This window comes from Lucilia cuprina, chromosome 6 (genome assembly GCF_022045245.1).
Source record: "Lucilia cuprina isolate Lc7/37 chromosome 6, ASM2204524v1, whole genome shotgun sequence".
Lineage (NCBI taxonomy): Eukaryota > Metazoa > Arthropoda > Insecta > Diptera > Calliphoridae > Lucilia > Lucilia cuprina.
In genome coordinates, this window is record NC_060954.1 from 42,252,518 (window position 1) to 42,274,465 (window position 21,948).

The 21,948-nt window shown below is 30.9% G+C and overlaps 3 protein-coding genes across 10 annotated transcripts in view; 2 read left to right on the forward strand and 1 right to left on the reverse strand.

Annotated features, from left to right (window-relative positions):
• The first annotated feature begins 1,332 nt into the window (after positions 1 to 1,332).
• On the forward strand, positions 1,333 to 16,696 carry LOC111684831. 5 transcript variants are annotated; one of them, XR_006941238.1, is made up of 17 exons: positions 1,333 to 2,010; positions 3,047 to 3,154; positions 3,236 to 3,325; positions 3,387 to 3,458; positions 3,525 to 4,520; positions 6,160 to 6,339; positions 6,406 to 6,928; positions 7,000 to 7,296; positions 7,369 to 7,431; positions 7,577 to 7,645; positions 9,318 to 9,431; positions 9,530 to 10,545; positions 10,661 to 10,756; positions 12,103 to 12,360; positions 12,422 to 13,842; positions 16,279 to 16,470; positions 16,536 to 16,696. XR_006941238.1 is itself a non-coding variant. In XM_023447045.2 (16 exons), exons 1-16 carry the CDS (start codon positions 1,530 to 1,532, stop codon positions 16,306 to 16,308), a joined length of 5,814 nt encoding a protein of 1,937 aa, XP_023302813.2. In that variant the 5' UTR covers positions 1,333 to 1,529; the 3' UTR covers positions 16,309 to 16,696. The 5 variants fall into 5 exon arrangements, 3 of the variants coding, with proteins under 3 accessions (XP_023302813.2, XP_046809435.1, XP_046809434.1); XR_006941239.1 differs by having other exon boundaries at positions 16,545 to 16,696; XM_023447045.2 differs by having other exon boundaries at positions 16,279 to 16,696.
• Positions 16,697 to 17,053: 357 nt separating this feature from the next.
• LOC111684868 (ubiquitin-like modifier-activating enzyme ATG7) overlaps positions 17,054 to 21,948 on the forward strand; it is a 10,339-nt gene continuing 5,444 nt past the window's right edge. Inside the window, exons 1-8 of the mRNA XM_023447087.2 lie at positions 17,054 to 17,366; positions 18,436 to 18,631; positions 18,692 to 19,038; positions 19,099 to 19,311; positions 19,379 to 19,523; positions 19,579 to 19,737; positions 20,603 to 20,791; positions 20,889 to 21,062. Coding sequence (XP_023302855.2) covers positions 17,173 to 17,366; positions 18,436 to 18,631; positions 18,692 to 19,038; positions 19,099 to 19,311; positions 19,379 to 19,523; positions 19,579 to 19,737; positions 20,603 to 20,791; positions 20,889 to 21,062 — 1,617 coding nt within the window. The 5' untranslated portion in view covers positions 17,054 to 17,172. The remainder of the gene's footprint in view (positions 17,367 to 18,435; positions 18,632 to 18,691; positions 19,039 to 19,098; positions 19,312 to 19,378; positions 19,524 to 19,578; positions 19,738 to 20,602; positions 20,792 to 20,888; positions 21,063 to 21,948) is intronic.
• The window catches only part of LOC111684869 (32 kDa beta-galactoside-binding lectin), a 3,158-nt gene continuing 2,277 nt past the window's right edge, over positions 21,068 to 21,948 (reverse strand). For all 4 annotated transcript variants that reach the window (XM_046953480.1, XM_046953482.1, XM_046953481.1 and 1 more), the window contains 2 exons: positions 21,485 to 21,948; positions 21,068 to 21,418 (listed from right to left, as the gene is read on the reverse strand). The exon at positions 21,485 to 21,948 is cut by the window's right edge and continues 124 nt beyond it. In XM_046953480.1, coding sequence (XP_046809436.1) covers positions 21,133 to 21,418; positions 21,485 to 21,948 — 750 coding nt within the window. In that variant the 3' untranslated portion in view covers positions 21,068 to 21,132. The remainder of the gene's footprint in view (positions 21,419 to 21,484) is intronic.

Sequence of the window (21,948 nt, forward strand, 5' to 3'; positions counted from 1 at the left end):
ATGTGGAGGCTAGGAAAAGATCAGTACAGTGGACGTCCAATAGTACGTACCCTCTTTTTTTACGAATGTCCAATAATACGAATGACAAAATTGCTGCATTGTCTACTCTATAGTACGAATAAAGACAGAAATTTTCTGTTCGATAGTACGAATAACGCATTTTATGGGAATTTTGGTTTTATTTACGTATATATGAAGTTTTTGTTTTATTTTTTCGGTACCATTTACCTTTAGCTCAGTAATTTAGAAGTTTTTTTTTTGTATTTATTACAAGTGTTTTGTGTTTTAAAATGTCCTATACACAATTTTCTGCATTATATTTACAAATCAACAATTATTTAGTGTTATTAATTTATTTTCTTGAAATTTCGATGACCCAAGAGAAGAAATTAAATTGGATGATAACGGCAATGAGAACAATATTGAAGCCTCAAAAGCGCTGTTATTGAAAAGGCCGTAGGAATCATTTTACAAAGTAATAAACATCAACGTTAAATTATGGATTTTCTAATAAGTAAAACTCCACATTCAAAAGGGTTTTTTTTTAGAGAAAATTTTAAATTAGAGAATAGTTTTTGAAAGTTGTATATTCCATTCAAGTTTCTAATAAAAATTTTATGTAATCTGAACATGTTTAATACATTTTAGAACAGATATGTACATATAAATTGTTTTTGGCACACATATTTTTTAAAACATTAAAATTTAAAACCTTCTATATCTCATTTCAACCATAGGACTTTCAAAATTAACAATTCGTATAATAATGTCTTTTTATGCCTGTTTATGTACAAGAAATTTATTTGAAATAATACACATTTATTATATTTTATTTCGTTATGTAATTTTTTATGAAAAATAAAAAATCCAATATTTTATGTGTTTTATTTGAATTTAAACATACAAAATGTGTTGTTCAATAATACGAATTTTTCGGTATTACGAAAAGACCTGACATTATATAATTCGTACTAGTGGACGTCCACTGTATGTGTTAAATTTCATCAAATTATTTTGAAAATTACATGAACACACAGACGAAATCCACATTGTTTTCGGATTATTTGTTACAACTGCACAACCTTTAATTTGGATTATTTTTTCAGTGTGTATTCTTGAGATTTTAAGATCTGGCAACATTTTCTGAAAATTAAAATTTCTTTGAACTACCCTGTAATTATAAATTTCAAAATAATACGAATTCAATATGATGTATGGTACGGCACAGCTGTTTCGTAAAATAAAAGTCTTTAATGTCAAATTACATATAATAAAAACAATTTATGGAAAGCTGATAAGTCAACTGATATATCAATACCCTACAACATTCGCAATGACGCTAAAATAGTATTTTTGGCGTCTTTCTTTAAAACAAACTCTCTTTGTAGAAATTTTATAAGATTTTATTAATTATAATTAATTATGCACAAAGTAACTTAAAATCACACAAAGAAACAAGATTTTATTAATTATAAGAATACAGACCAACTTTAAAATAAAGTCTATAGGAATTTTAAAACTAAAACACCATGACCACTAAAAATATTCCTGTATCGTTTGAATTTTTCAAAAAATACACCTACCATGAAGAATGGGTTGAAAGGATGTTAAAAGTCAAGGCGAATGGCCACCAAGAAACCTACGAAGCTCTGTTAAATAGCGAGGAATCAAAGGAGAAAGCCTTGAGATCATATTATGAAGCGTTCTATTTAAAACCACAAATTAGAGAAAAATCTCACATACGTTTAAAGGCAGTACCTAAGAAAATTAAAGATAAATTATTAGCAATACCAATGCAGGACGCTAGTATGGAAAATTATGAGAAGGTTTGTGATAACAATTCCAATGAATTAGTGCAAGATGCAATTGGCGAAATTGCAGTTGCAGAACAGTTGAAGATAGGAGAATGCAGTATATCTAAAAATGAAGAACAGAAACAACGCATTTTAATGACTGCAAAAGATGTTCGTGATGTAGATGATGGACAGGTGGTGGAAGATGATAGTGAACGTAAGTAGTTGCATAGAAATGTTACTGTAAAATGAAAATCATATCATTTCATCATGTTACTATTGTTCAGACCATAGACTGCTATAGACCACAGACTACAAAATGGAATAGACTGCACTGTAGACCAGACTATAAACTGGACTAGAATATGTCTATACTATAGACTGGACTTTAAACTATATTCGACTATAGACTAGACTATAGACAAGACTATAGACTAGACTATGGACTAGACTATAGACGAGACTATAGACTAGACTATGGACTAGACTATATACTAGACTATAGAATAGACTACAGTATAGACTATAGACTGGACTATAGACTAGACTATAGACTTGAATATAGACTATACTATACACTAGACTATAAACTAGACTATAGACTTGAATATAGACTACTATAGACTAGACTATAGACTAGACTGTAGACTAGGCTATAGACTAGACTATAGACTAGACTATAGACTAGACTATAGACTAGACTATAGACTAGACTATAGACTAGACTATAGACTAGACTATAGACTAGACTATAGACTAGACTATAGACTAGACTATAGACTAGACTATAGACTAGACTATAGACTAGACTATAGACTTGACTATAGACTAGACTATAGACTAAACTATAGACTAGACTATAGAGTAGGCTATAGACAAGACTATAGACTAGACTATTGACTAGACTATAGACTAGACTATAGACTAGACTATAGACAAGACTAAAGACTAGACTATAGACTAGACAATACTATAGACTGGACTATAGTCTAGATTATAGACTTTAGATTATAGACTAGATTATAGATTATAGACTAAATTATAGATTAGACTATAGACTAGCTTAAAGACTAGACTATAGACCAGACTAAAGACTAGACTAGCAACTAGATCTTATACTAGGCTTAAGGATTGACTATATGCCATAGACTAGCTGTACACTATCTTTTAACTAGATTATAGGCTGACCTGTATACTAACTTATAGATTAGCGTATATATTAGGCTTATAATAATCATAAATGTTTTTTATAGCACTTGGTTCACCAGATGTTAGTTCAATCCCAAAGCTAGCAAATGCCAAAGTCAATTCACCTGTTAAAATACAATGCAAAGAACTGCCTTTAACTCTTCCAACCAAAGGTATGACAAATATTTCATTGAATTCAAAATTTATTAAAATTTTAAAAACGATTTCAAAAAATTTACAAAATTTCCTCTTAGCTTTAACTTCTTCGGACGGCAACATTAAAACAAATTCAAAACCGGTCATTGGAAAAATAATTGAACAACAAACTGCTGTTACAACTAAAGGTAAGAAAAAATCATTTTCAAACGATTTAAAAGAATTCCCATTAAAATTATTTTTTTATAGTTTTAACTGATAAACAAGCCGAACTAATGGAAACTAACAACAATAATAATAAACCAGAAATGGCCAATACAGGTAATAGATTACATTACAAAATTAAATACATTTAAATTTACACAAATTTTTGTTTTATATTTTAAGAAACCAACAAATCCCTTCCCATTTTTAATGCTGATAACGCGAAACATTTTAACTATAAAGACTTGGTACCCTATATACATTGTTGTCCCTTGACGTTAAAGGAATTTCGTAAATATAGTAATATCAGACAATTGACCAAAGAATTATGTAAAACAAAACATATGGATGATAAACATCAACGTGTAATAGAACAACGTTCGTATATATTATTTTATTTAGCACCTGAACATCGAAAAATTACACCACTTAATAAAATACAAATGTTAGACAATTGTCCGGAATATATAAAAAGTAAATTCTTTGTAATTCCCACAAATCTTTACCTAAAGAAACAGGATGCAGATAAAATCCAGGAAAATATAGAATCTAAAAATGTTTACGAAACGGAAAGTGTTGGAAATAAGGAGGAACATCTAAGAGCAACAGTTACAAAAGCTGTAACTAGTAAGGAGACAACAGAAGACGTAGTAGAACATAATATTAATGAAATTGCAACAACAGAAGATGTTACTCCTATAGTGGTAGCGGAAAATCAACAATTAATGCCAAAAGACATTAATAAAACAAATGAACAAACAATTATATCCTGTTCTACAACTCACCCAACTAATGAGATTAAAAATTTACCAGTTTCTTTAGAGGAATTTAAAAAACTTACACATTTCGATGAAGTTGTGGAGAAATTATTTAAAATTAAAGCTCAAGATAATGAAGAACTTTTTAATAAATATAAAAATTCTCAGGAAGCTTTTAACACTACTGCTTTTAATTATTATCAAGCTTTCTATTTAATACCCATCATACGAGAAACGTTTCCTATACGTTTTAAACCTATGCCAAGTTCTTTAAAAAATCGTTTATTACAAATACCTAAAGGTATAGATAAGACAACACTGAATAATTTTAGAATAGAGGAACTTGTTTCGGTGGAATTTAATGCAGATGTTGAGGTTGAAAAGGAGGCAGTAACTGCTAGTCGAGAAGAGGTTACGAAAGGTAAGTTTAGTTGTTATTTGAGAACAAACCTGATCTAGGCTATTGTATAGTCTCTAGACTAGACTGCAAATAAGATTATATACTAATCTATGGAATAGTCTATTGACTAGCCTATGAATAGGTTTAATGACTGTTCTCTTCACTATTCTTTAGTAAGTTTATGGTGCAATCTTCTGAGTTTTCTATGGTCTCGTCTATTGCCTAACTTATGCACTAGTCGATTGACTATGACAATGGCTTGGACTATTAAGTAGTCTAATGACTATTCTCTTGACTAGTCTGAGTCTGTTGACCAGCCTATTGTCTAGTATTTTGTTTAATCTGTTGACTAGCATTTTTTCTAGTCTATTGACAAGCCTATTGTCTAGTCTATTGCTTAGTATATCTACTAGATGGAGACTATCATTTAGCCCAGTCTAATGACTATTCTCTTGACTAGTCTGAGTCTGTTGACCAGCCTATTGTCTAGTATTATGTTTAGTCTGTTGACTAGCCTTTTTTCTAGTCTATTGATTAGCCTATTGTCTAGTATATCTACTAGATGGGGACTATCCTTTAGCCTAGTCTAATTGCTAAACTCTTGTCTACTATTTTGTTAAGCCTATTGCTTATTGCCTGGTCTATTAACTAGCTTGTATAAGTATATTGACTAGCCTATTATCTAGTGCTTTGACTAGCCCCTTTTCTAGTCTTTTGACTAGTCCCTTTTCTAGTCTTTTGACTAGCCCCTTTTCAATTCATTTGACTTGACTATTGTCTATTCTTTGACTAGACTATTGTCTATTCTTTGACTAGACTATTGTCTATTCTTTGACTAGACTATTGACTATTCTTTGACTAGACTATTGACTATTCTTTGACTAGACTATTGTCTATACTTTGAATAGACTATTGTCTATTCTTTGACTAGACTATTATCTATTCTTTGACTAGACTATTGTCTATTCTTTGACTAGACTATTGTCAATTCTTTAACTAGACTATTTTCTAGTGTTTTGAGTAGAAAATAGTATAGCCTTTTTGTCTATTCTTCTAACTTGACTTTAGTCTATTCTTTTGACTAGACTTTTGTCTATTCTTTTGAACAGACTTGTCTAGACTTTTGACTTACCTTTTGTCTAGTGACTAGCCTGTTGTCTAATCTTTTATCAAGCTTATTGTCAGTTTTATTGACCAGACCTATTGTCCAGCCTATTGCGTCATATTTTGACAAGTCTATTGGCCAAGCCATGGACTAGTCAATCTTTGTGTCTATTGCCCAGTCCATGGACTAGTCAATCGTTTTGTCTATTGACTAGTCTGTTGTGAAGACTATAGACAAGTCTGTGAGCAAATCTCTTCATTAGTATCATAACTAGTTTGTTGAGTGTTCTTTTGAATAATCTATTGGCTTATCTGTTAACTATGGCTTAGTCACTGGTGTATGAAAAAGTATAAGAACTAGTCTACTAATAAGACCATTGACAAAGACCATTGATTATTAAATGGACAAAGACCAGTCTAGACTACAATAAGTCTAACAAATAGTATGTTGCCTAGTCCATAGACAAATCATTTGACTCTTCTATAGAAAACATATACTACGATCTAGTCTATTGATTACTCCGATTTGCTTATTTTCAACAATTTATTTTTTCAGCTTCAAACAACTCTAATACATCTCAAACATCCCCTACAAACACATCTACGATCACCATAAAAACAGAAAAGGATACAGAAAGTTCAGATTCAGATAACAAAACAAATTCACTTTCTGCTGGTAGCTTAAAGAGGAACACAACTGAGGATATGAAATGTCCTTTGCGAAAACGTCAAAAAAGTAAATTTTATCTAAAGTTCATTTTAAATATATATTTCTAAAACTAACTTTTACCACCATTTACAGCACAACAAACTCAAGATTATGAGGAAAATACTCAAAAAACTAAAAAATCTTATAAAGAACTATTACCCTATGCCCACTGTTGTCCCGTAACATTTTCAGATTTTCGCAAATATACCAATGTTTCGGAATTATTTGCTGGCTATTGTCAAAAACGTTATAATAGTCTTAAAAAATTACCCTATATGTTACAACGTGCTTATGTTCTCTATTATTTAGCTCCGGAAAATAGACAATTTAAACCTTTTAGCAAGTTAATAACTTTAGATGAATGTCCGGCAGATTTAAGGGAGAAAATGCATCAAATACCAGAAAAACTCTACTTAAAAGGACAAAATGCTACAGAACAAATGGACATAGATGAAATGCAAACTGAAACGTTTAAAGAAAATCAATCTGAAAATTTAAATCCCCAACAAACAGCTTCAACAAATGCTAAAAATAAACGAAATAGTATAGAGATATTAGAAAATCGTTTATTGCCTCCCACACATATACCATTTACAGGACAAGTTAATGTGGTCAGGTATAGTTTTTTACTTTATTTTAATATTTAAAATGTTCATATTCAGAATTCTTTTTTTTTCTTCTCTATAGTCAATGTCTAAATAACAATTGCGTTTTCCATTACATCACCCATGTAGACTTTATTCAGTTGTCAAATATTTTATACATATTACCTGAACCATCTGAAATTGCAATAATACAAAGTTTTAAAAAATTTGTTTATCGTTTACTCAAAGAGAAAAGTTGCGAAATAGAGTACAATATTAGCGCATCCTTATTGTGTAAACTTTTTAAATATAATAAAATGTGTGAAATATGTGAAAAAGATGTAATGGCTCTTTTTAAGCAGGATTCACTAACAGCATGCAATGAATCGGCAAATGAGAAGTAGGTATTCTTATAATTATTATTTTTTATTTTCTTAAAAATGTAATTTGTAATTAAAATTTTTCTTTTAAGTAGTCTTACACATGCTGCCAACAATGTAACTGTCAATGAAAGAATGGATTCGAGCAATGAAAGGTAAGAGACAATATGATACCAGAAATGTAAAAGTTTTTAAACAAACTCTAACTATAAAATTTTTAAATAAAAACGGCTGTATCGATTTTATTAATTTATTTTTTTATTCTTATTACTTTTTATCTTTTATTTTATTGTTTTAAAGAATGCAAACAAACCAGGAAGCCACAACAGTTGAAACGGATTCAAGGCAATCTCAGGCAGTTCATAAAAGGTATGTTTCTATTTACTACACAAGAGAAGTCTAGTCTAAAGTCTAGCCTTTAATCTAGTGTATACTCTACTCTATAATCTCTTTAGTCTTGTCTACAGTCAAGTCTTTAGTCTAGTGTATAGTCCAGTCTATAATTCAGTCTATAGTCTACTATATAGTCTACAGTCTAATCTATAGCCTAGTCTATAGTCTAGTCTATAGTCTAGTCTATAGTCTAGTCTATAGTCTAGTCTATAGTCTAGTCTATAGTCTAGTCTATAGTCTAGTCTATAGTCTAGTCTATAGTCTAGTCTATAGTCTAGTCTATAGTCTAGTCTATAGTCTAGTCTATAGTCTAGTCTATAGTCTAGTAGTCTATAGTCTAGTCTATAGTATAGTCTATAGTCTAGTCTATAGTCTAGTCTATAGTCTAGTCTATAGTCTAGTCTATAGTCTAGTCTATAGTCTAGTCTAGTCTATAGTCTAGTCTATAGTCTAGTCTATAGTCTCTAGTCTATAGTCTTGTCTATAGTCTATAGTCTAGTCTATAGTCTAGTCTATAGTCTAGTCTATAGTCTAGTCTATAGTCTAGTCTATAGTCTAGTCTATAGTCTAGTCTATAGTCTAGTCTATAGTCTAGTCTATAGTCTAGTCTATAGTCTAGTCTATAGTCTAGTCTATAGTCTAGTCTATAGTCTAGTCTATAGTCTAGTCTATAGTCTAGTCTATAGTCTAGTCTATAGTCTAGTCTATAGTCTAGTCTATAGTCTAGTCTATAGTCTAGTCTATAGTCTAGTCTATAGTCTAGTCTATAGTCTAGTCTATAGTCTAGTCTATAGTCTAGTCTATAGTCTAGTCTATAGTCTAGTCTATAGTCTAGTCTATAGTCTAGTCTATAGTCTAGTCTATAGTCTAGTCTTTAGTCTAGTCTATAGTCTAGTCTATAGTCTAGTCTATAGTCTAGTCTATAGTCTAGTCTATAGTCTAGTCTATAGTCTAGTCTATAGTCTAGTCTATAGTCTAGTCTATAGTCTAGTCTATAGTCTAGTCTATAGTCTAGTCTATAGTCTAGTCTATAGTCGTCTAGTCTATAGTCTAGTCTATAGTATAGTCTATAGTCTAGTCTATAGTCTAGTCTATAGTCTAGTCTATAGTCTAGTTTATAGTCTAGTCTATAGTCTAGTCTATAATCTAGTTTATAGTCTAGTTTATAGTCTAGTTTATAGTCTAGTTAATAGTCTAGTTTATAGTCTAGTTTATAGTCTAGTCTATAGTCTAGTTTATAGTCTAGTCTATAGTCTAGTCTATAGTCTAGTCTATTGTCAAATCTATATTCTAGTCTATAGCCTAGGCTATAGTCTAGTCTATAGTCTAGTCTATAGTCTAGTTTATAGCATAATCTATAGTCTAGTCTATAGTCTAGTCTATAGTCTAAAGTCTAGTCTATAGTCTTGTTTATAGTGTAGTCTTTAGTCTAGTTTATAGTCTATAGTCCAGTCTAGTCTATAGTCTAGTCTGTGGTCAAGTTTATAATATGATCTAGTATATAGCCGAGTCTATAGACTAGACTGTAGTCTCGTCCAGACTGTTGATAAGAGTGGATGGAGTCTATTGTATAGTATACAGTCTTAACAGTCGAGTCTATAGTCTAAGTTTAATCTAGCATGTATTAAAAATGTTATATATTTTTTAGTTCAAACACTTGTTCCACGGAAAGTGACACGAAAAGCGGTCAAAGTCCGATACAAGACACACCTCAGATACAAGAAAAATCACAAAATTTATGGAAAAATTTAAAGTCCGAAAAGTAAGTTTGAAAATCATTTTTCTTTTTTTAATTTTATATCTTATTTTAACAATTTCCATGAATCAAATCTGATAATAGAAATTTTTCTTTAATTGCAGAATTTTTCAAAAGTTTTGTCACAAACTTTTAACTAAACTTAAACAAAGCTTTGATAATGCCATAGATTTTTCTTCTGATACTTATGAAATCTTTTTGCAATGTAATGAAATTCCTATGGAAAAACTTTTAAATGATTTTTGCTTAAACAACAAAGATATTGTGGAACGTATATTAAATAATAAAGAATTATATGAAGCATTGCAATGTTATTTTTACTACAAATATTTAACGAATACAAATTTCGCCTTAAAATATCCGGTGACAATAAAGGAAAATGCTAAAGAAACTCAAGGCGATAAAAGCAATACAACGATAACGGAGCCAAATAAGGAAAAAACACCTCTTAAAACAAATGGATTTAAGAACACAACTCCTAAAGCTACTGAAAAACAAAATAATATTGTTAATCAAGAAACAAAATCACCAGAAAAACCAACAAACAATAATAATATAATAGAAAAAGCCAAACGTATATTCTTTCGCAATGTGGAAAAGACCAATACTCTCTCCTATATACTATGCACTTCATTTGGTCTTAAACAATTGATTTTGCGCACCATTTTATCGTTAACATTTCAAGAATTCCTACAACTCACCAGTATTTACGAAGGCAAACAATTGTATAACGATAAACATTTAACCGAATGTATGTATCGTTATGTCTTTGATACTCCCGTAGTATGGCCTACGAATCTCTTTATAACCCTTAAAGATTTGTGTGAATTTTTGCATATGAAAAATATACGTTTCACTGATTATTCCACTATGTTAAAGTATATTTCACCAAAATTATTACACTGGTCTGTTCTGTTGTCGTGTACGAATATTTTGGATTGCGTTAAAATTGATTATGAAAAGCGTTCGGGAAAATTACTAGATACTGATGATATTAAAACGTTAAAACAGGAATGTATTGAATATTATAATCGTTGTTGGAAATATGAAAAATGGCTGGGAGGAGTACCTTTGGTTAATGAGGAGTTTTATAAGGATTATTTAATTAGTAATGATCAAGGTAAAATTTTTAGACTTATAAATGATTGATTATTTTAAATTAGAAATAAGTTCTGATTACCCCTTTGGTAGCACAAACTTTTACAATTTTTAAATTATTTTGTTGTAATTTGTAGGTGATGCCACTATGTTAGATGAATCAGCTCTGCAAGAAATTTGTGTAGAGCCCGACGAAGTTTCAGATGATGTTGCATTGATTAATAATGATACAGGTAAATAATTTCTAATTACCCATGTTATTGGGATTACTTTCATTACCATAAATAATCCTAATGGCAAAGACTCTTCTTTGGGAAATATGTGATTAAATCCTTTGTCAGATTGACAGACTATTTAAGGTTCTTCAGATTGAAATATTTGCTACTTAGTGAGCTGGATACTTTCTAGTATATAGTCTAATCAATTGTCTTGTCTATGGTCTTTTCTACATTCTAGACTATATTCTGCTCTATAATCTGATCTATAGTCTAGTATAGTCTATAATCTAGTTCAGTCTTTAGTCTAGTTAAGTCTAGTCTTTATTCTAATCTAAAATCTAGTCTATAATCTACTCTATAATCCAGTCTACAGAGTCATGTCTATAGACTTGTTTAAAGTCATGGCTGTAGTCTAGTCTATAGTCTAATCTATAGTCTAGTATGTAGTCTAATCTATAGTCAAGTCTATAGTCTAGTCTATAGTCTAGTCTATAGTCTAGTCTATAGTCTAGTCTATAGTCTAGTCTATAGTCTAGTCTATAGTCTAGTCTATAGTCTAGTCTATAGTCTAGTCTATAGTCTAGTCTATAGTCTAGTCTATAGTCTAGTCTATAGTCTAGTCTATAGTCTATTCTATAGTCTAGTCTATAGTCTAGTCTATAGTCTAGTCTATAGTCTAGTCTATAGTCTAGTCTATAGTCTAGTCTATAGTCTAGTCTATAGTCTAGTCTATAGTCTAGTCTATAGTATAGTCTATAGTATAGTCAAAAGTATTTTCTGTAGTCTAGCCAATAACCTAGTATATAGTCTAGACTAGACTATATAGTCTATACTCTTTGGTCTATAGTATAGCCTATAGTCTGGTCTATTGTCTAGTCTATAGTCTAGTCTATAGTATAGTCTATAGTATAGTCTATAGTATAGTCTATAGTCTAGTCTATAGTATAGTCTATAGTCTAGTCTATAGTATAGTCTATAGTCTAATCTATAGTCTAGTCTACAGACTAAACTATAGACTAGTCTATAGTCTAGTATATAGTCTTCGCTATAGTCTAGTCTATAGTCTTGGCTAGTCTACAGGTTACCCTATAGTCTAGTCTATAGTATAATCTATATTCTAGTCTATGGTCTTGTCTATGGTCTAGTCTTAGTCTATTTTATATTCTAGTCTATATAAAAGACTATAGTTTAGTCTATAGCCTAGTCTTACGTCATCATATCAAAGGAAATATCCCCGAAATTCTTCCATATCTTTGCGTCTTAAATACATTCCTCTCAGTAAACATGACTTATGAAAATATTTTTTTTTGCGTTAAAAACTTTATAAACTAAATTTGTGTTTTATAATTTTGTTATTTCAGAAGAATTAGAACCAGATGATTCATATCAAAATAAAAGTTTAGATCCGAATTCTGCAGCAGAAATTCGAGACGAAATACCAACGGTAATAAACCCATCTCAAAATCAATCTATAAAAGAATTTAATTGTGTTCTACTACCCAACACACAACAACAAATTGAAATGCTACCGGCGGAAGCAAGAGTTTCAAATGATCCCCTAAATAACAGTAACAATGGAAACACATTAAATGTAACTTCTTCAACTAATAGTGAAAATTGTAAGAAAAAACATTATTTTTTAACATAAGTTATTTAAAAACAAATTTCTATTTGTTACAGATGAAGTCGTATGTTTGGGTGAACTTATCGCTAATGACATAAAATCTGAGCCAAATAATAGTAAATTATTAACTGATTTAATATTCTACGAGGATGAGAACAGTAATATGCAATGTGAGCCCTTTTTGCAGGAGATAGTTAATTTAGATGATTCAACAACAGAAGTTGGTGAAAATTTACCACCTTCTCAAATAGAATTTAGCGATGCCGTACCAGAACTTATGTTATCCACAGATTTGGCAAATAGTGAAAGTAGTAATTCTATTATGAATTTGGCGCAACGTCTGCCAAGTTCGGCAGAATCGTATAATGAAATTCCAGTAACTCAACAGCAATTTGTACAGGAACAACAGAATGCACCCGTAATACAAATGATTAATGTTAGCTTAAGAAGTAGCGGTGAGAATGGAAGTCAAGAAAAGCAACAACAGGAAATGAATTTAAAAGATAGCGCAAGAGAATTAGAAATAATAAAAGTAAATAGTCAAGAATTTGAATTATTACAAACATCTTTGCAAAGTTTTGCAGTATATGCTGAGGCTCAACGTTTTCCTAGTACCTTTGAAGAAACACCAACTTGTAGTGGTTCGTTAAGGGCAGAACCAACAACTTCAATTGTATTACAGCCGGAGCTAATTGAGTCAACCTCAAATATGGAACATTTAAATGTACCTTTGCCTTCTAATGAAATACCACAAGAAGCAGCTACTTTAAATGCTTCACAACCATCAACACAACCCACTACTTCTCTACCCAAACGTCGGGGGTTTGAAAAGACTTATGCCAGAGTAAAAAATGGCAAAAGCGTGGCAACAGTTAGACCTATAAAAAATTCCAATTTTGTACCACAAATTCAACATAATACCCGTCCTTTGCAAACCAAACCGGCCTATGCACCTACAACAGCTTCTGAAACTACAACTATTTCAGAACAACCTCCCTGCTCAAGTTTAACTCCTATAGAGGAGGACAATGCAGTAACAAATGAGCAATCTGTGGATAATCTACCACCTGTTGGTACCACTATACAAATTTCTCAAGAATTCCAAAAAAATTGTTCAGTTTTTAATAATACTTCACTCTTGAGACTTGTTGATCATAATTATCAAAAACAAAGTCAAACAAGTTTATCATCATCATTACCCTCAACACAAACACAAAACGAAGGGAATCATCAGCAGTTGCAGACCTTTTCTTTAACATTGACACAAACTGAACATAAAGAAGCAACAGAAAGTCAAAAACAACAGCCTGCTCGGAGATCTACAAGAAGAAGTTCTATGTTAGGTTCACAGCCTACTAATCCACCACAAAATACTGTCAGCACCACCACCACGACTTCTAATCAAATAAATCCTCCTGCCTCTCCCACAAGAGCAACACGTAGTAGAAGTAGTTTATGCAAAGATGCCAATGATAAGGTAAATAATCCCCTTCTAACTTCCCATACTAACAATCCAATAGCTACTATAGCACCTACCCCACATCTACAGCAACTCCATAAAATGGTGACCAAACTTTGCCTATATCGTCAAATTAATAAATTTCATTATTTCAAAGAACTTACTGCCCAACACATTTGCAAATATCTACTGCCCAGTCTGGAGTATGGGAAATCCTATACAGAGGCAACAATAGTTTGTGAAAATTTCAAAACACGCATATCTAATCGTTCCATATCTGCTCTATTTCCCTTTTGGTCACAAAGTCTACAAAAAGATTTCCTTTTGGTTTTAAGTGATCTTAAAGAATTTCATTATATTACATTTGAAAGTGAACGCATGCAAAAACATGATGATTTAAGAGTTCGAATTTTATATTGGCTTTTGAGTACAGCGCCCTCCTTTGCTCTATGTCAATTTGTTTGCGAAGCAAATAATACGGAATTTTCTTATTGTGAAACCATAAAGAATGCTAATAATCCGAGTTATAAGCGTAAACCATTTAAGTGTCTGTCAAATGCATTGAATTCGAAAGTTTTGGATAAAATTAGGAAAAAGAAAACGGATTTGAAGAGATTGAATTAAAAGTTTATAGACTAGACTATAGTTAAGTCTAGTCAATGGATTAGTCTATAATCTAGTTTGTTGTTTAGTTTATAGTCCAATCAATACACAATTCAATCGACTAGTCTATAGTTCAGTTTGTAGTCTAGGCAATAGATTAGTCTATAGTCTAGTCTATAGTCTATAGTTTAGTCTGTAGTCTACTCTATATAGTCTAGTCTATAGTCTACTCTACAGTCTTGTATATAGTCTAGTCTATAGTCTAATCAATAGTCTAGTCAATAGTCCAGTCTATGGTCTATAGTCCAGTTTATAGTCTTGTATTTAGTCTAGTCTAGCTTATAGTCTAGACTTTAATCTAGTCTATAGTCTATAGTTTAGTCTATAGTCTAGTCTATAGCCTAGTCTATAGTCTAGTCTATAGTCTTGTCTATAGTCTTGTCTATAGTCTAGTCTATAGTCTTGTCTATAGTCTTGTCTATAGTCTTGTCTATAGTCTAGTCTATAGTCTAGTCTATAGTCTAGTCTATAGTCTAGTCTATAGTCTAGTCTATAGTCTAGTCTATAGTCTAATCTATAGTCTAGTCTATAGTCTAGTTTATAGTTTAGTCTACAGTCTAATCTATAGTTTAGTCTATAGTCTAATCTATAGTTTAGTCTATAGTTTAGTTCATAGTCTAGTCTATAGTTTAATCTATAGTCTACTCTATAGTTTAGTCTATAGTCTAGTGTATAGACTAGTCTATAGTCTAGTCTATGGTCTAATCTATTGTCTAGTCTATAGTCTAGTCTATAGTCTAGACTATAGTCTATAGTATAGTATATAGTCTAGTCTACAGCCTAGTCTATAGTCTAGTCTACAGCCTAGTCTATAGTCTAGTCTATAGTCTAGTCTATAGTCTAGTCTATAGTCTAGACTCTAGTCTATAGTCTAGTCTATAGTCTAGTCTATAGTCTAGTCTATAGTCTAGTCTATAGTCTAGTCTATAGTCTAGTCTATAGTCTAGTCTATAGTCTAGTCTATAGTCTAGTCTATAGTCTAGTCTATAGTCTAGTCTATAGTCTAGTCTATAGTCTAGTCTATAGTCAAGTCTATAGTCTAATCTATTGTCTAGTCTATAGTCTAGCCTTTAGTCTAGTCTATAGTCTAGTCTATTGTCTGTTCTATGATCTAATCTATTGTCTAGTCTATAGTCTATCCTTTAGTCTAGTCTATAGTCTATCCTTTAGTCTAGTCTATAGTCTAGCCTTTAGTCTAGTCTATAGTCTAGTATATAGTTTAGTCTACAGTCTACTCTATAGTCTATAGTACAGTATATAAACTAGTCTGTAGTTTAGTCTATAGTCTGGTTTATAGTTTCTATGTGTACACATTAAGGAAAAGAGAATTAAAAAAAGTTTCTTAACAAAATTTTCCCAGTGTGGACCAGGTCTAAGGTGTCAATAGGAGAATAAGAATATCAAAATCACAGAAATATGTTTGTATGTATGGTTAATGTATCTCACATTACGAATTTAGAATACAATGCGTGTCATTAATGTTCCATCTATACGAGAAGTTCTAATTAAAAAAATAACTTAAAAGTTAAACGTATAATGATTGATGATAACTTAAATTTCACATTGGTCGCCATTTTATTGTTTATTTTAATAAAATTTGTATTTTATTAACTTATAAACAAACTATCAAAGCCAATAATAACGGTGACAGTTTAAGCTATTACTTTATTTAATTGTTATTAAATTAATTGTTATTTATAAATCAATTTATAAAATTTTAAAGAAAAAAGTTTACAATAAAACCAATTAAACTAATGCAAATAAATTTTGTTGTTTTTTATATCGTTTCAGAATTTTTATATACGTATTAGAAAACTTTAAATTATACTTTTAAAGGTTTTATATTGGCTATTATATTGTTATTGTTTACACATTCAATTAACAACTTTTATTGATTTAAAAAATGGGGCTTACTTGCTGCTAAAATTCCCTAACACGTTTAATTGCTTTATTTTCGCAATAAAATGATGATTATAATAAACGGTAACAATTACATATATATTAATTTCTACAAAATTGTTTAATGAACTAAGTATTAATTTCTACAGTTTTTTTAGGTTAGGATTAATTTTCAACATTTAAAATTTTATCAGTTTCTTAGTTCGTAATCATTATGATTTATTGTAAAGCACTTATTAAAACCCTTATTTAAATAAATTTAAATTTTCTTTGCTTGAGTGATTAAAGTTTTTTCAAAACAAAAGATTAATTGTTTCTGTGTTTTAATTGTATGTGTAAAGTTAAAAGTTTCCTACAGAATTATATCTGGACGCTTTTAATAATCAATCTTTGCAAAATTTGAAAAAGGAACGTCAATACATAGAAGAATAAATCAACATAAATCTAAATTCCCGAATTAAATCCCTGTTTGTTTAGATTTGTTCCATATTTTAGTTAAATTCTTGAAAATTATTAAATTTAAATAATATTTGATTGAACCGTCGCTAACATTCACATTTGCAACGCCGTTAATGAAAAATATCTTCAACTCTGTTCTCTAATGTAGTGTAAACAAAACAGCTGTCAGCTGATAAGTCTGTCATAAGCCTTTTGTTTGTTTTTTTTTTTACTGCATCAACAACATTTGCAATTTTCTTCGTCTACTCTTCGCAACAACAATCAGGAGAAAGGCGAAATTAATTAAATTTCAACAAAAAAGGAATTTTTCTACAATTTTAAACAACAATGGAAAGTGAAAGTAATATTGTACAATTTGCCCCACTGCAATCGTTTGTTAGTCCTACATTTTGGCATAAATTGGTTGAAATAAAGCTGGATTTGGATCGTTTGAGTGATAAGCCCAAACCTATTTATGGTTACTATACCAACCGTCATTCAAAATCATGTCTAATGGAAGTGGATTATACCGCTTTTAATAGGTGAGTGAACTCTTTTAATGCATTTGGTTGTAGCAGGTTATATTATCAGTTCAAGTTTGTGTTTAGAGCAATATTAGTGTTACTATACAAAAAGTGGTGGTTGGGTGTGGGAGGGTGTGTCATTTTATGCAAAACAAAGAAAGTTATTTTGATTTGTCTGGTTTCTTTTGACCTTCAAAAGTATGTTATTTTAAATTTCAAGGAAAGAGAATAAAACATTTTTTATATATTTTTGAAATGATTTAAAATGGTTAGAATTTATATCAAAACCAAAGGAACTGAAATCAAATTAAATTGGTCAATTAATTGATGTTTTGGATTTTTAAGAAGGCAAAACATCTTTGGCTTAGAAACTATTAAGTCGTAAATTGATTCCGGCAAAAATTCTAAAATTAAAAGCAATATGTTGATTTTTTTTAAATTCACTGATTTATTGAACATTTTCTAGAAACTAGACTGCACTAGAACTGAACTATAACTGAACAGAACTGAACTAGAACTGAACTAGAACTGAACTAGAACTGAACTATAACTGAACTAGAACTGAACTAGAACTGAACTAGAACTGAACTAGAACTGAACTAGAACTGAACTAGAACTGAACTAGAACTAAACTAGAACTGAACTAAAACTGAACTAGAACTGAACAGAACTGAACTAGAAATGAACTAGAACTGAACTAAAACAGAAGTAGAATTGAACTGAACTAGAACTGAACTAGAACTGAACTAGAACTGAACTAGACCTGAACTAGAACTGAACTAGAACTGAACTAGAACTGAACTAGAACTGAACTAGAACTGAACTAGAACTGAACTAGAACTGAACTAGAACTGAACTAGAACTGAACTAGAACTGAACTAGAACTGAACTAGAACTAGAACTGAACTAGAACTGACCTAGATCTGAACTAGAATTAAACTATAACGTAACTAGAACTGAACTAGAACTAAACTAGGATTGAACTAAAACTGAACTAGAGTTTAAATAGAACTGAATTAGATCTGAAATAGAACTGAACTATAACTGATATAGAAATTAAATTTCAAAATAATTTACTAATTTTCAGTGAGTTCACCCCACCGAAATATTGTTTCAAATCTCATGGTACAATCTACAACAAAAACACCATAGAAGAGTTTAAGAATTGCGATAAAAACGCCCTATTAAAAGAAGAGGGTATTAAACTTTTGAAACATTTTCAAAATGAAGCCACAGTCGAAGATCCCAGTTTATTGGCACGTTTTTTTATACTATCATTTGCGGTAAGTGGTGGTCTTACAAAAAGTAACACTTTATTTTAAAGATATATTTTCTAATTAAAGGATCTTAAAAACCATAATTATTACTATTGGTTTGCATTTCCCTGTCCTTTAACTGCCACCTTGACATTGGAAAAACCTGCTTCAAAACTGGTTGATTCTCGCGAGAAATTTGACAATGTACAAGAGGCCATAAAATTATGTCCCAATGGGATATTGCAAAATTTGTTTGTATTACAAGCCTCAGCAACAAATAAGAAATTTTATACTCTAAAAGAATTCATTGATAACTACAAAACTTTAGAGAAATTACCTTTGGAGGAAACTTATTTCTGTTTCCCAGACAACAGTGAGTTTGTGCAACCATCTTGGTTGATGAGAATATATGCAGCATTTATATATTACAAGTGGTAAGTTTACTAATTATGTATGTGTATAGTAAAACTTAATAACTTTGTTTTCGTTTTAAGTTCCTTCTTGGTGGGTAATACCATTAAGTTCTTGGGTTTACGCTATGGCAATCATATGAATATTGGTTTCAGTTTAATATGGCATATTAAACAATCTGAAATTTTGGATCTTAAAGAAATGGATCAAATAAAATTTGTAGGCTGGGAATTGAATAAAAATCAAAAGCCTCAACCACGTATGGTTTCTATGCGCGATAGTATGGATCCTCAGGTGTAAGTTTCTTTTGCAAAGTGGTAAATAATTTATGTAAAACTTTTTTTTTTAATTTACTTGAAATAGTTTAACCGATAATTCCATTGATTTAAATTTGAAACTAATGAAATGGCGTTTATTACCCGATTTAAATATGGAGGTTATTAAAAGTACCAAATGTTTGTTGTTTGGTGCTGGTACTTTAGGTTGTGCTGTGGCTAGAATGTTATTGGTATGTTTGTTTGGGGTTTAGAAGGATTTTTTGTTTTTAATGTTTTTTTCTGTAGGGTTGGGGTTTTAAGTATATAACTTTTGTGGATAATGGCAAAGTAAGTTTAGCCAATCCTGTACGTCAATACCTTTACACATTTGAGGATGCTGTTAAAGGCAATGTTTTTAAAGCTGATGCTGCTGCAGATTGTTTAAAAAAAATAAATCCATCCACGGTAAGTTTAAGAATTATTCTTTCTAAGTCTTTGATTTATATATAGACAAGTATATTTACTATGGACTGGTCTATGAACACTACTTTTTACAATTCTATTATTGTTCTAGTCTATTGGCTGAACAATAGACAAAAAGAACTAGTACTAGACAACTCTATTAATCTGCCAAGTGATTACTAGCGATGCCCGTCTGTTTTTTGTTCAATTCTAGTTCAGGTCTACTTCAGTACTAGTTTATTTTTAGTTCAGTTCTAGTCCAGTTCTAATTCGTTATGGTTCAGTTCTAGTTCAGTTCTAGTAGAGTTCCTATTCATTTCTAGTTCAGTTCTCGTTCTTTTCTAGTCTAGTTCTAGTTCATTTCTAGTTCAGTTCTCGTTCGTTTCTAGTCTAGTTCTAGTTCAGTTCTCGTTCTTTTCTAGTCTAGTTCAGTTCTAGTTCAGTTCTACTTCAGTTCTAGTTCAGTACTAGTTCAGTTCTAGTTCAGTTCTAGTTCAGTTTTAGTTCAGTTCTAGTTCAGTTCTAGTTCAGTTCAGTTCAGTTCTAGTTCAATTCTAGTTTAGTTCTAGTTCAGTTCTAGTTCAGTTCTAGTTCAGTTCTAGTTCAGTTCTAGTTCATTTCTAGTTAGTTTCTAGTTCAGTTCTAGTTCATTTCTAGTTCAGTTCTAGTTCAGTTCTAGTTTAGTTCTAGTTTAGTTCTAGTTTAGTTCTAGTTCAGTTCAAGTTCAGTTCTAGTTCAGTTCTAGGTTAGTTCTAGTTCAGTTCTAGTTCAGTTCTAGTTCAGTTCTAGTTCAGATGTAGTTCAGTTCTAAAACTGTTCTAGGTAATAAAAAATTAGAAAAAATTATTAATTAAACAGAACATTACAGGTTTCAGCTGGTCATGTTATGCATATACCTATGCCCGGCCACACTGTTGGTGACTCTCTGAAACAACAAACTGAGAAGGATCTTAATAAACTACAAGAGTTGGTTAAAGAACATGATGTTATATTTTTATTAACAGACTCTCGAGAAAGTCGTTGGTTGCCCACTTTACTGGGAACAGCACATGAAAAGGTACATTTTTCACCAATATAAATTCAATACTTTAATCATAACGCATTAATACTAAATATACGATTAAAAATGTATTACCCAATATCCTTCCTTACAGATTGTCATTAATTCTGCTTTAGGTTTTGACAGTTATTTAATACAACGTCATGGATCCGCTAGGAAGCCGGACAACGATACAAGCATTGCTCAAATGGAAATCGATAACTTAAAATGCATTCCAGGTCATCAACTGGGTTGCTACTTCTGTAATGATGTTACGGCACCAGGAAATGTAAGTTGTTTTTTATTTTAATTTATTTAATTAAATTTAAATTTACTTAAAAAGAAAAATAAAGAAACATTTAGGCACATTCATAGTCAAATCTAGAATACTTTTCGAAACTTGTGCACAAGGCATCACCCATTTGTATGTGATCCACACCGGTGACATGCATATGTAGACCATTTATGCAGGTCACCTTAAAACCAACAAGATTTTGTAACATATTTGGCTGTCGGTAAGCATAACTGCAGAAATTATAACCATCCACAGCTGTTAAGAATTCCTTTTCCGTAAAGGCAATGGCAAGTTTAAATTGTTGATTGAAGACAAATGGGAAACCGCCATGACGCTCCTCAGGACCAAATCTTTGAAAAAATAGTAATAATTTGTTAACTTATAAACTTTTTATTTAATTAATACAAAACACTTACTTGAAATTCTTATCATGACTATTACGAACCACTGCCTTCTCATCAAATCTTACACTAAAATGAAAATCTTCACGTTTACTATCCGATTCCATAAATTTGATAATAAATTGTCCCTTTTTATTATCAAAACAACGTGCAGTTATTACAATAACATGTCCAGGACTATACAATATGGGAGCATCATTACTAAAGGCCTTAAAATAATCCGATGTGTGTATAGCAGGCCAAGGATTTGGGAATACTGTACGATGATCTATTTGTTTTATAACTTGTATTTGATCGCGTAATTCAAGTGATCTTAAAGATTCCAATGGCAAACGATATTTAAATGTACAGAACGGGCGACTGTTAATGGATATGTGGAATTTTTCTTCACATGCCAAAATATAAATCATGAAAAAGTCTCCTGATGTTATGGGATTCGGCAAGGAGTAATTGTCAACATTTTTTATTTCCTCTTCACC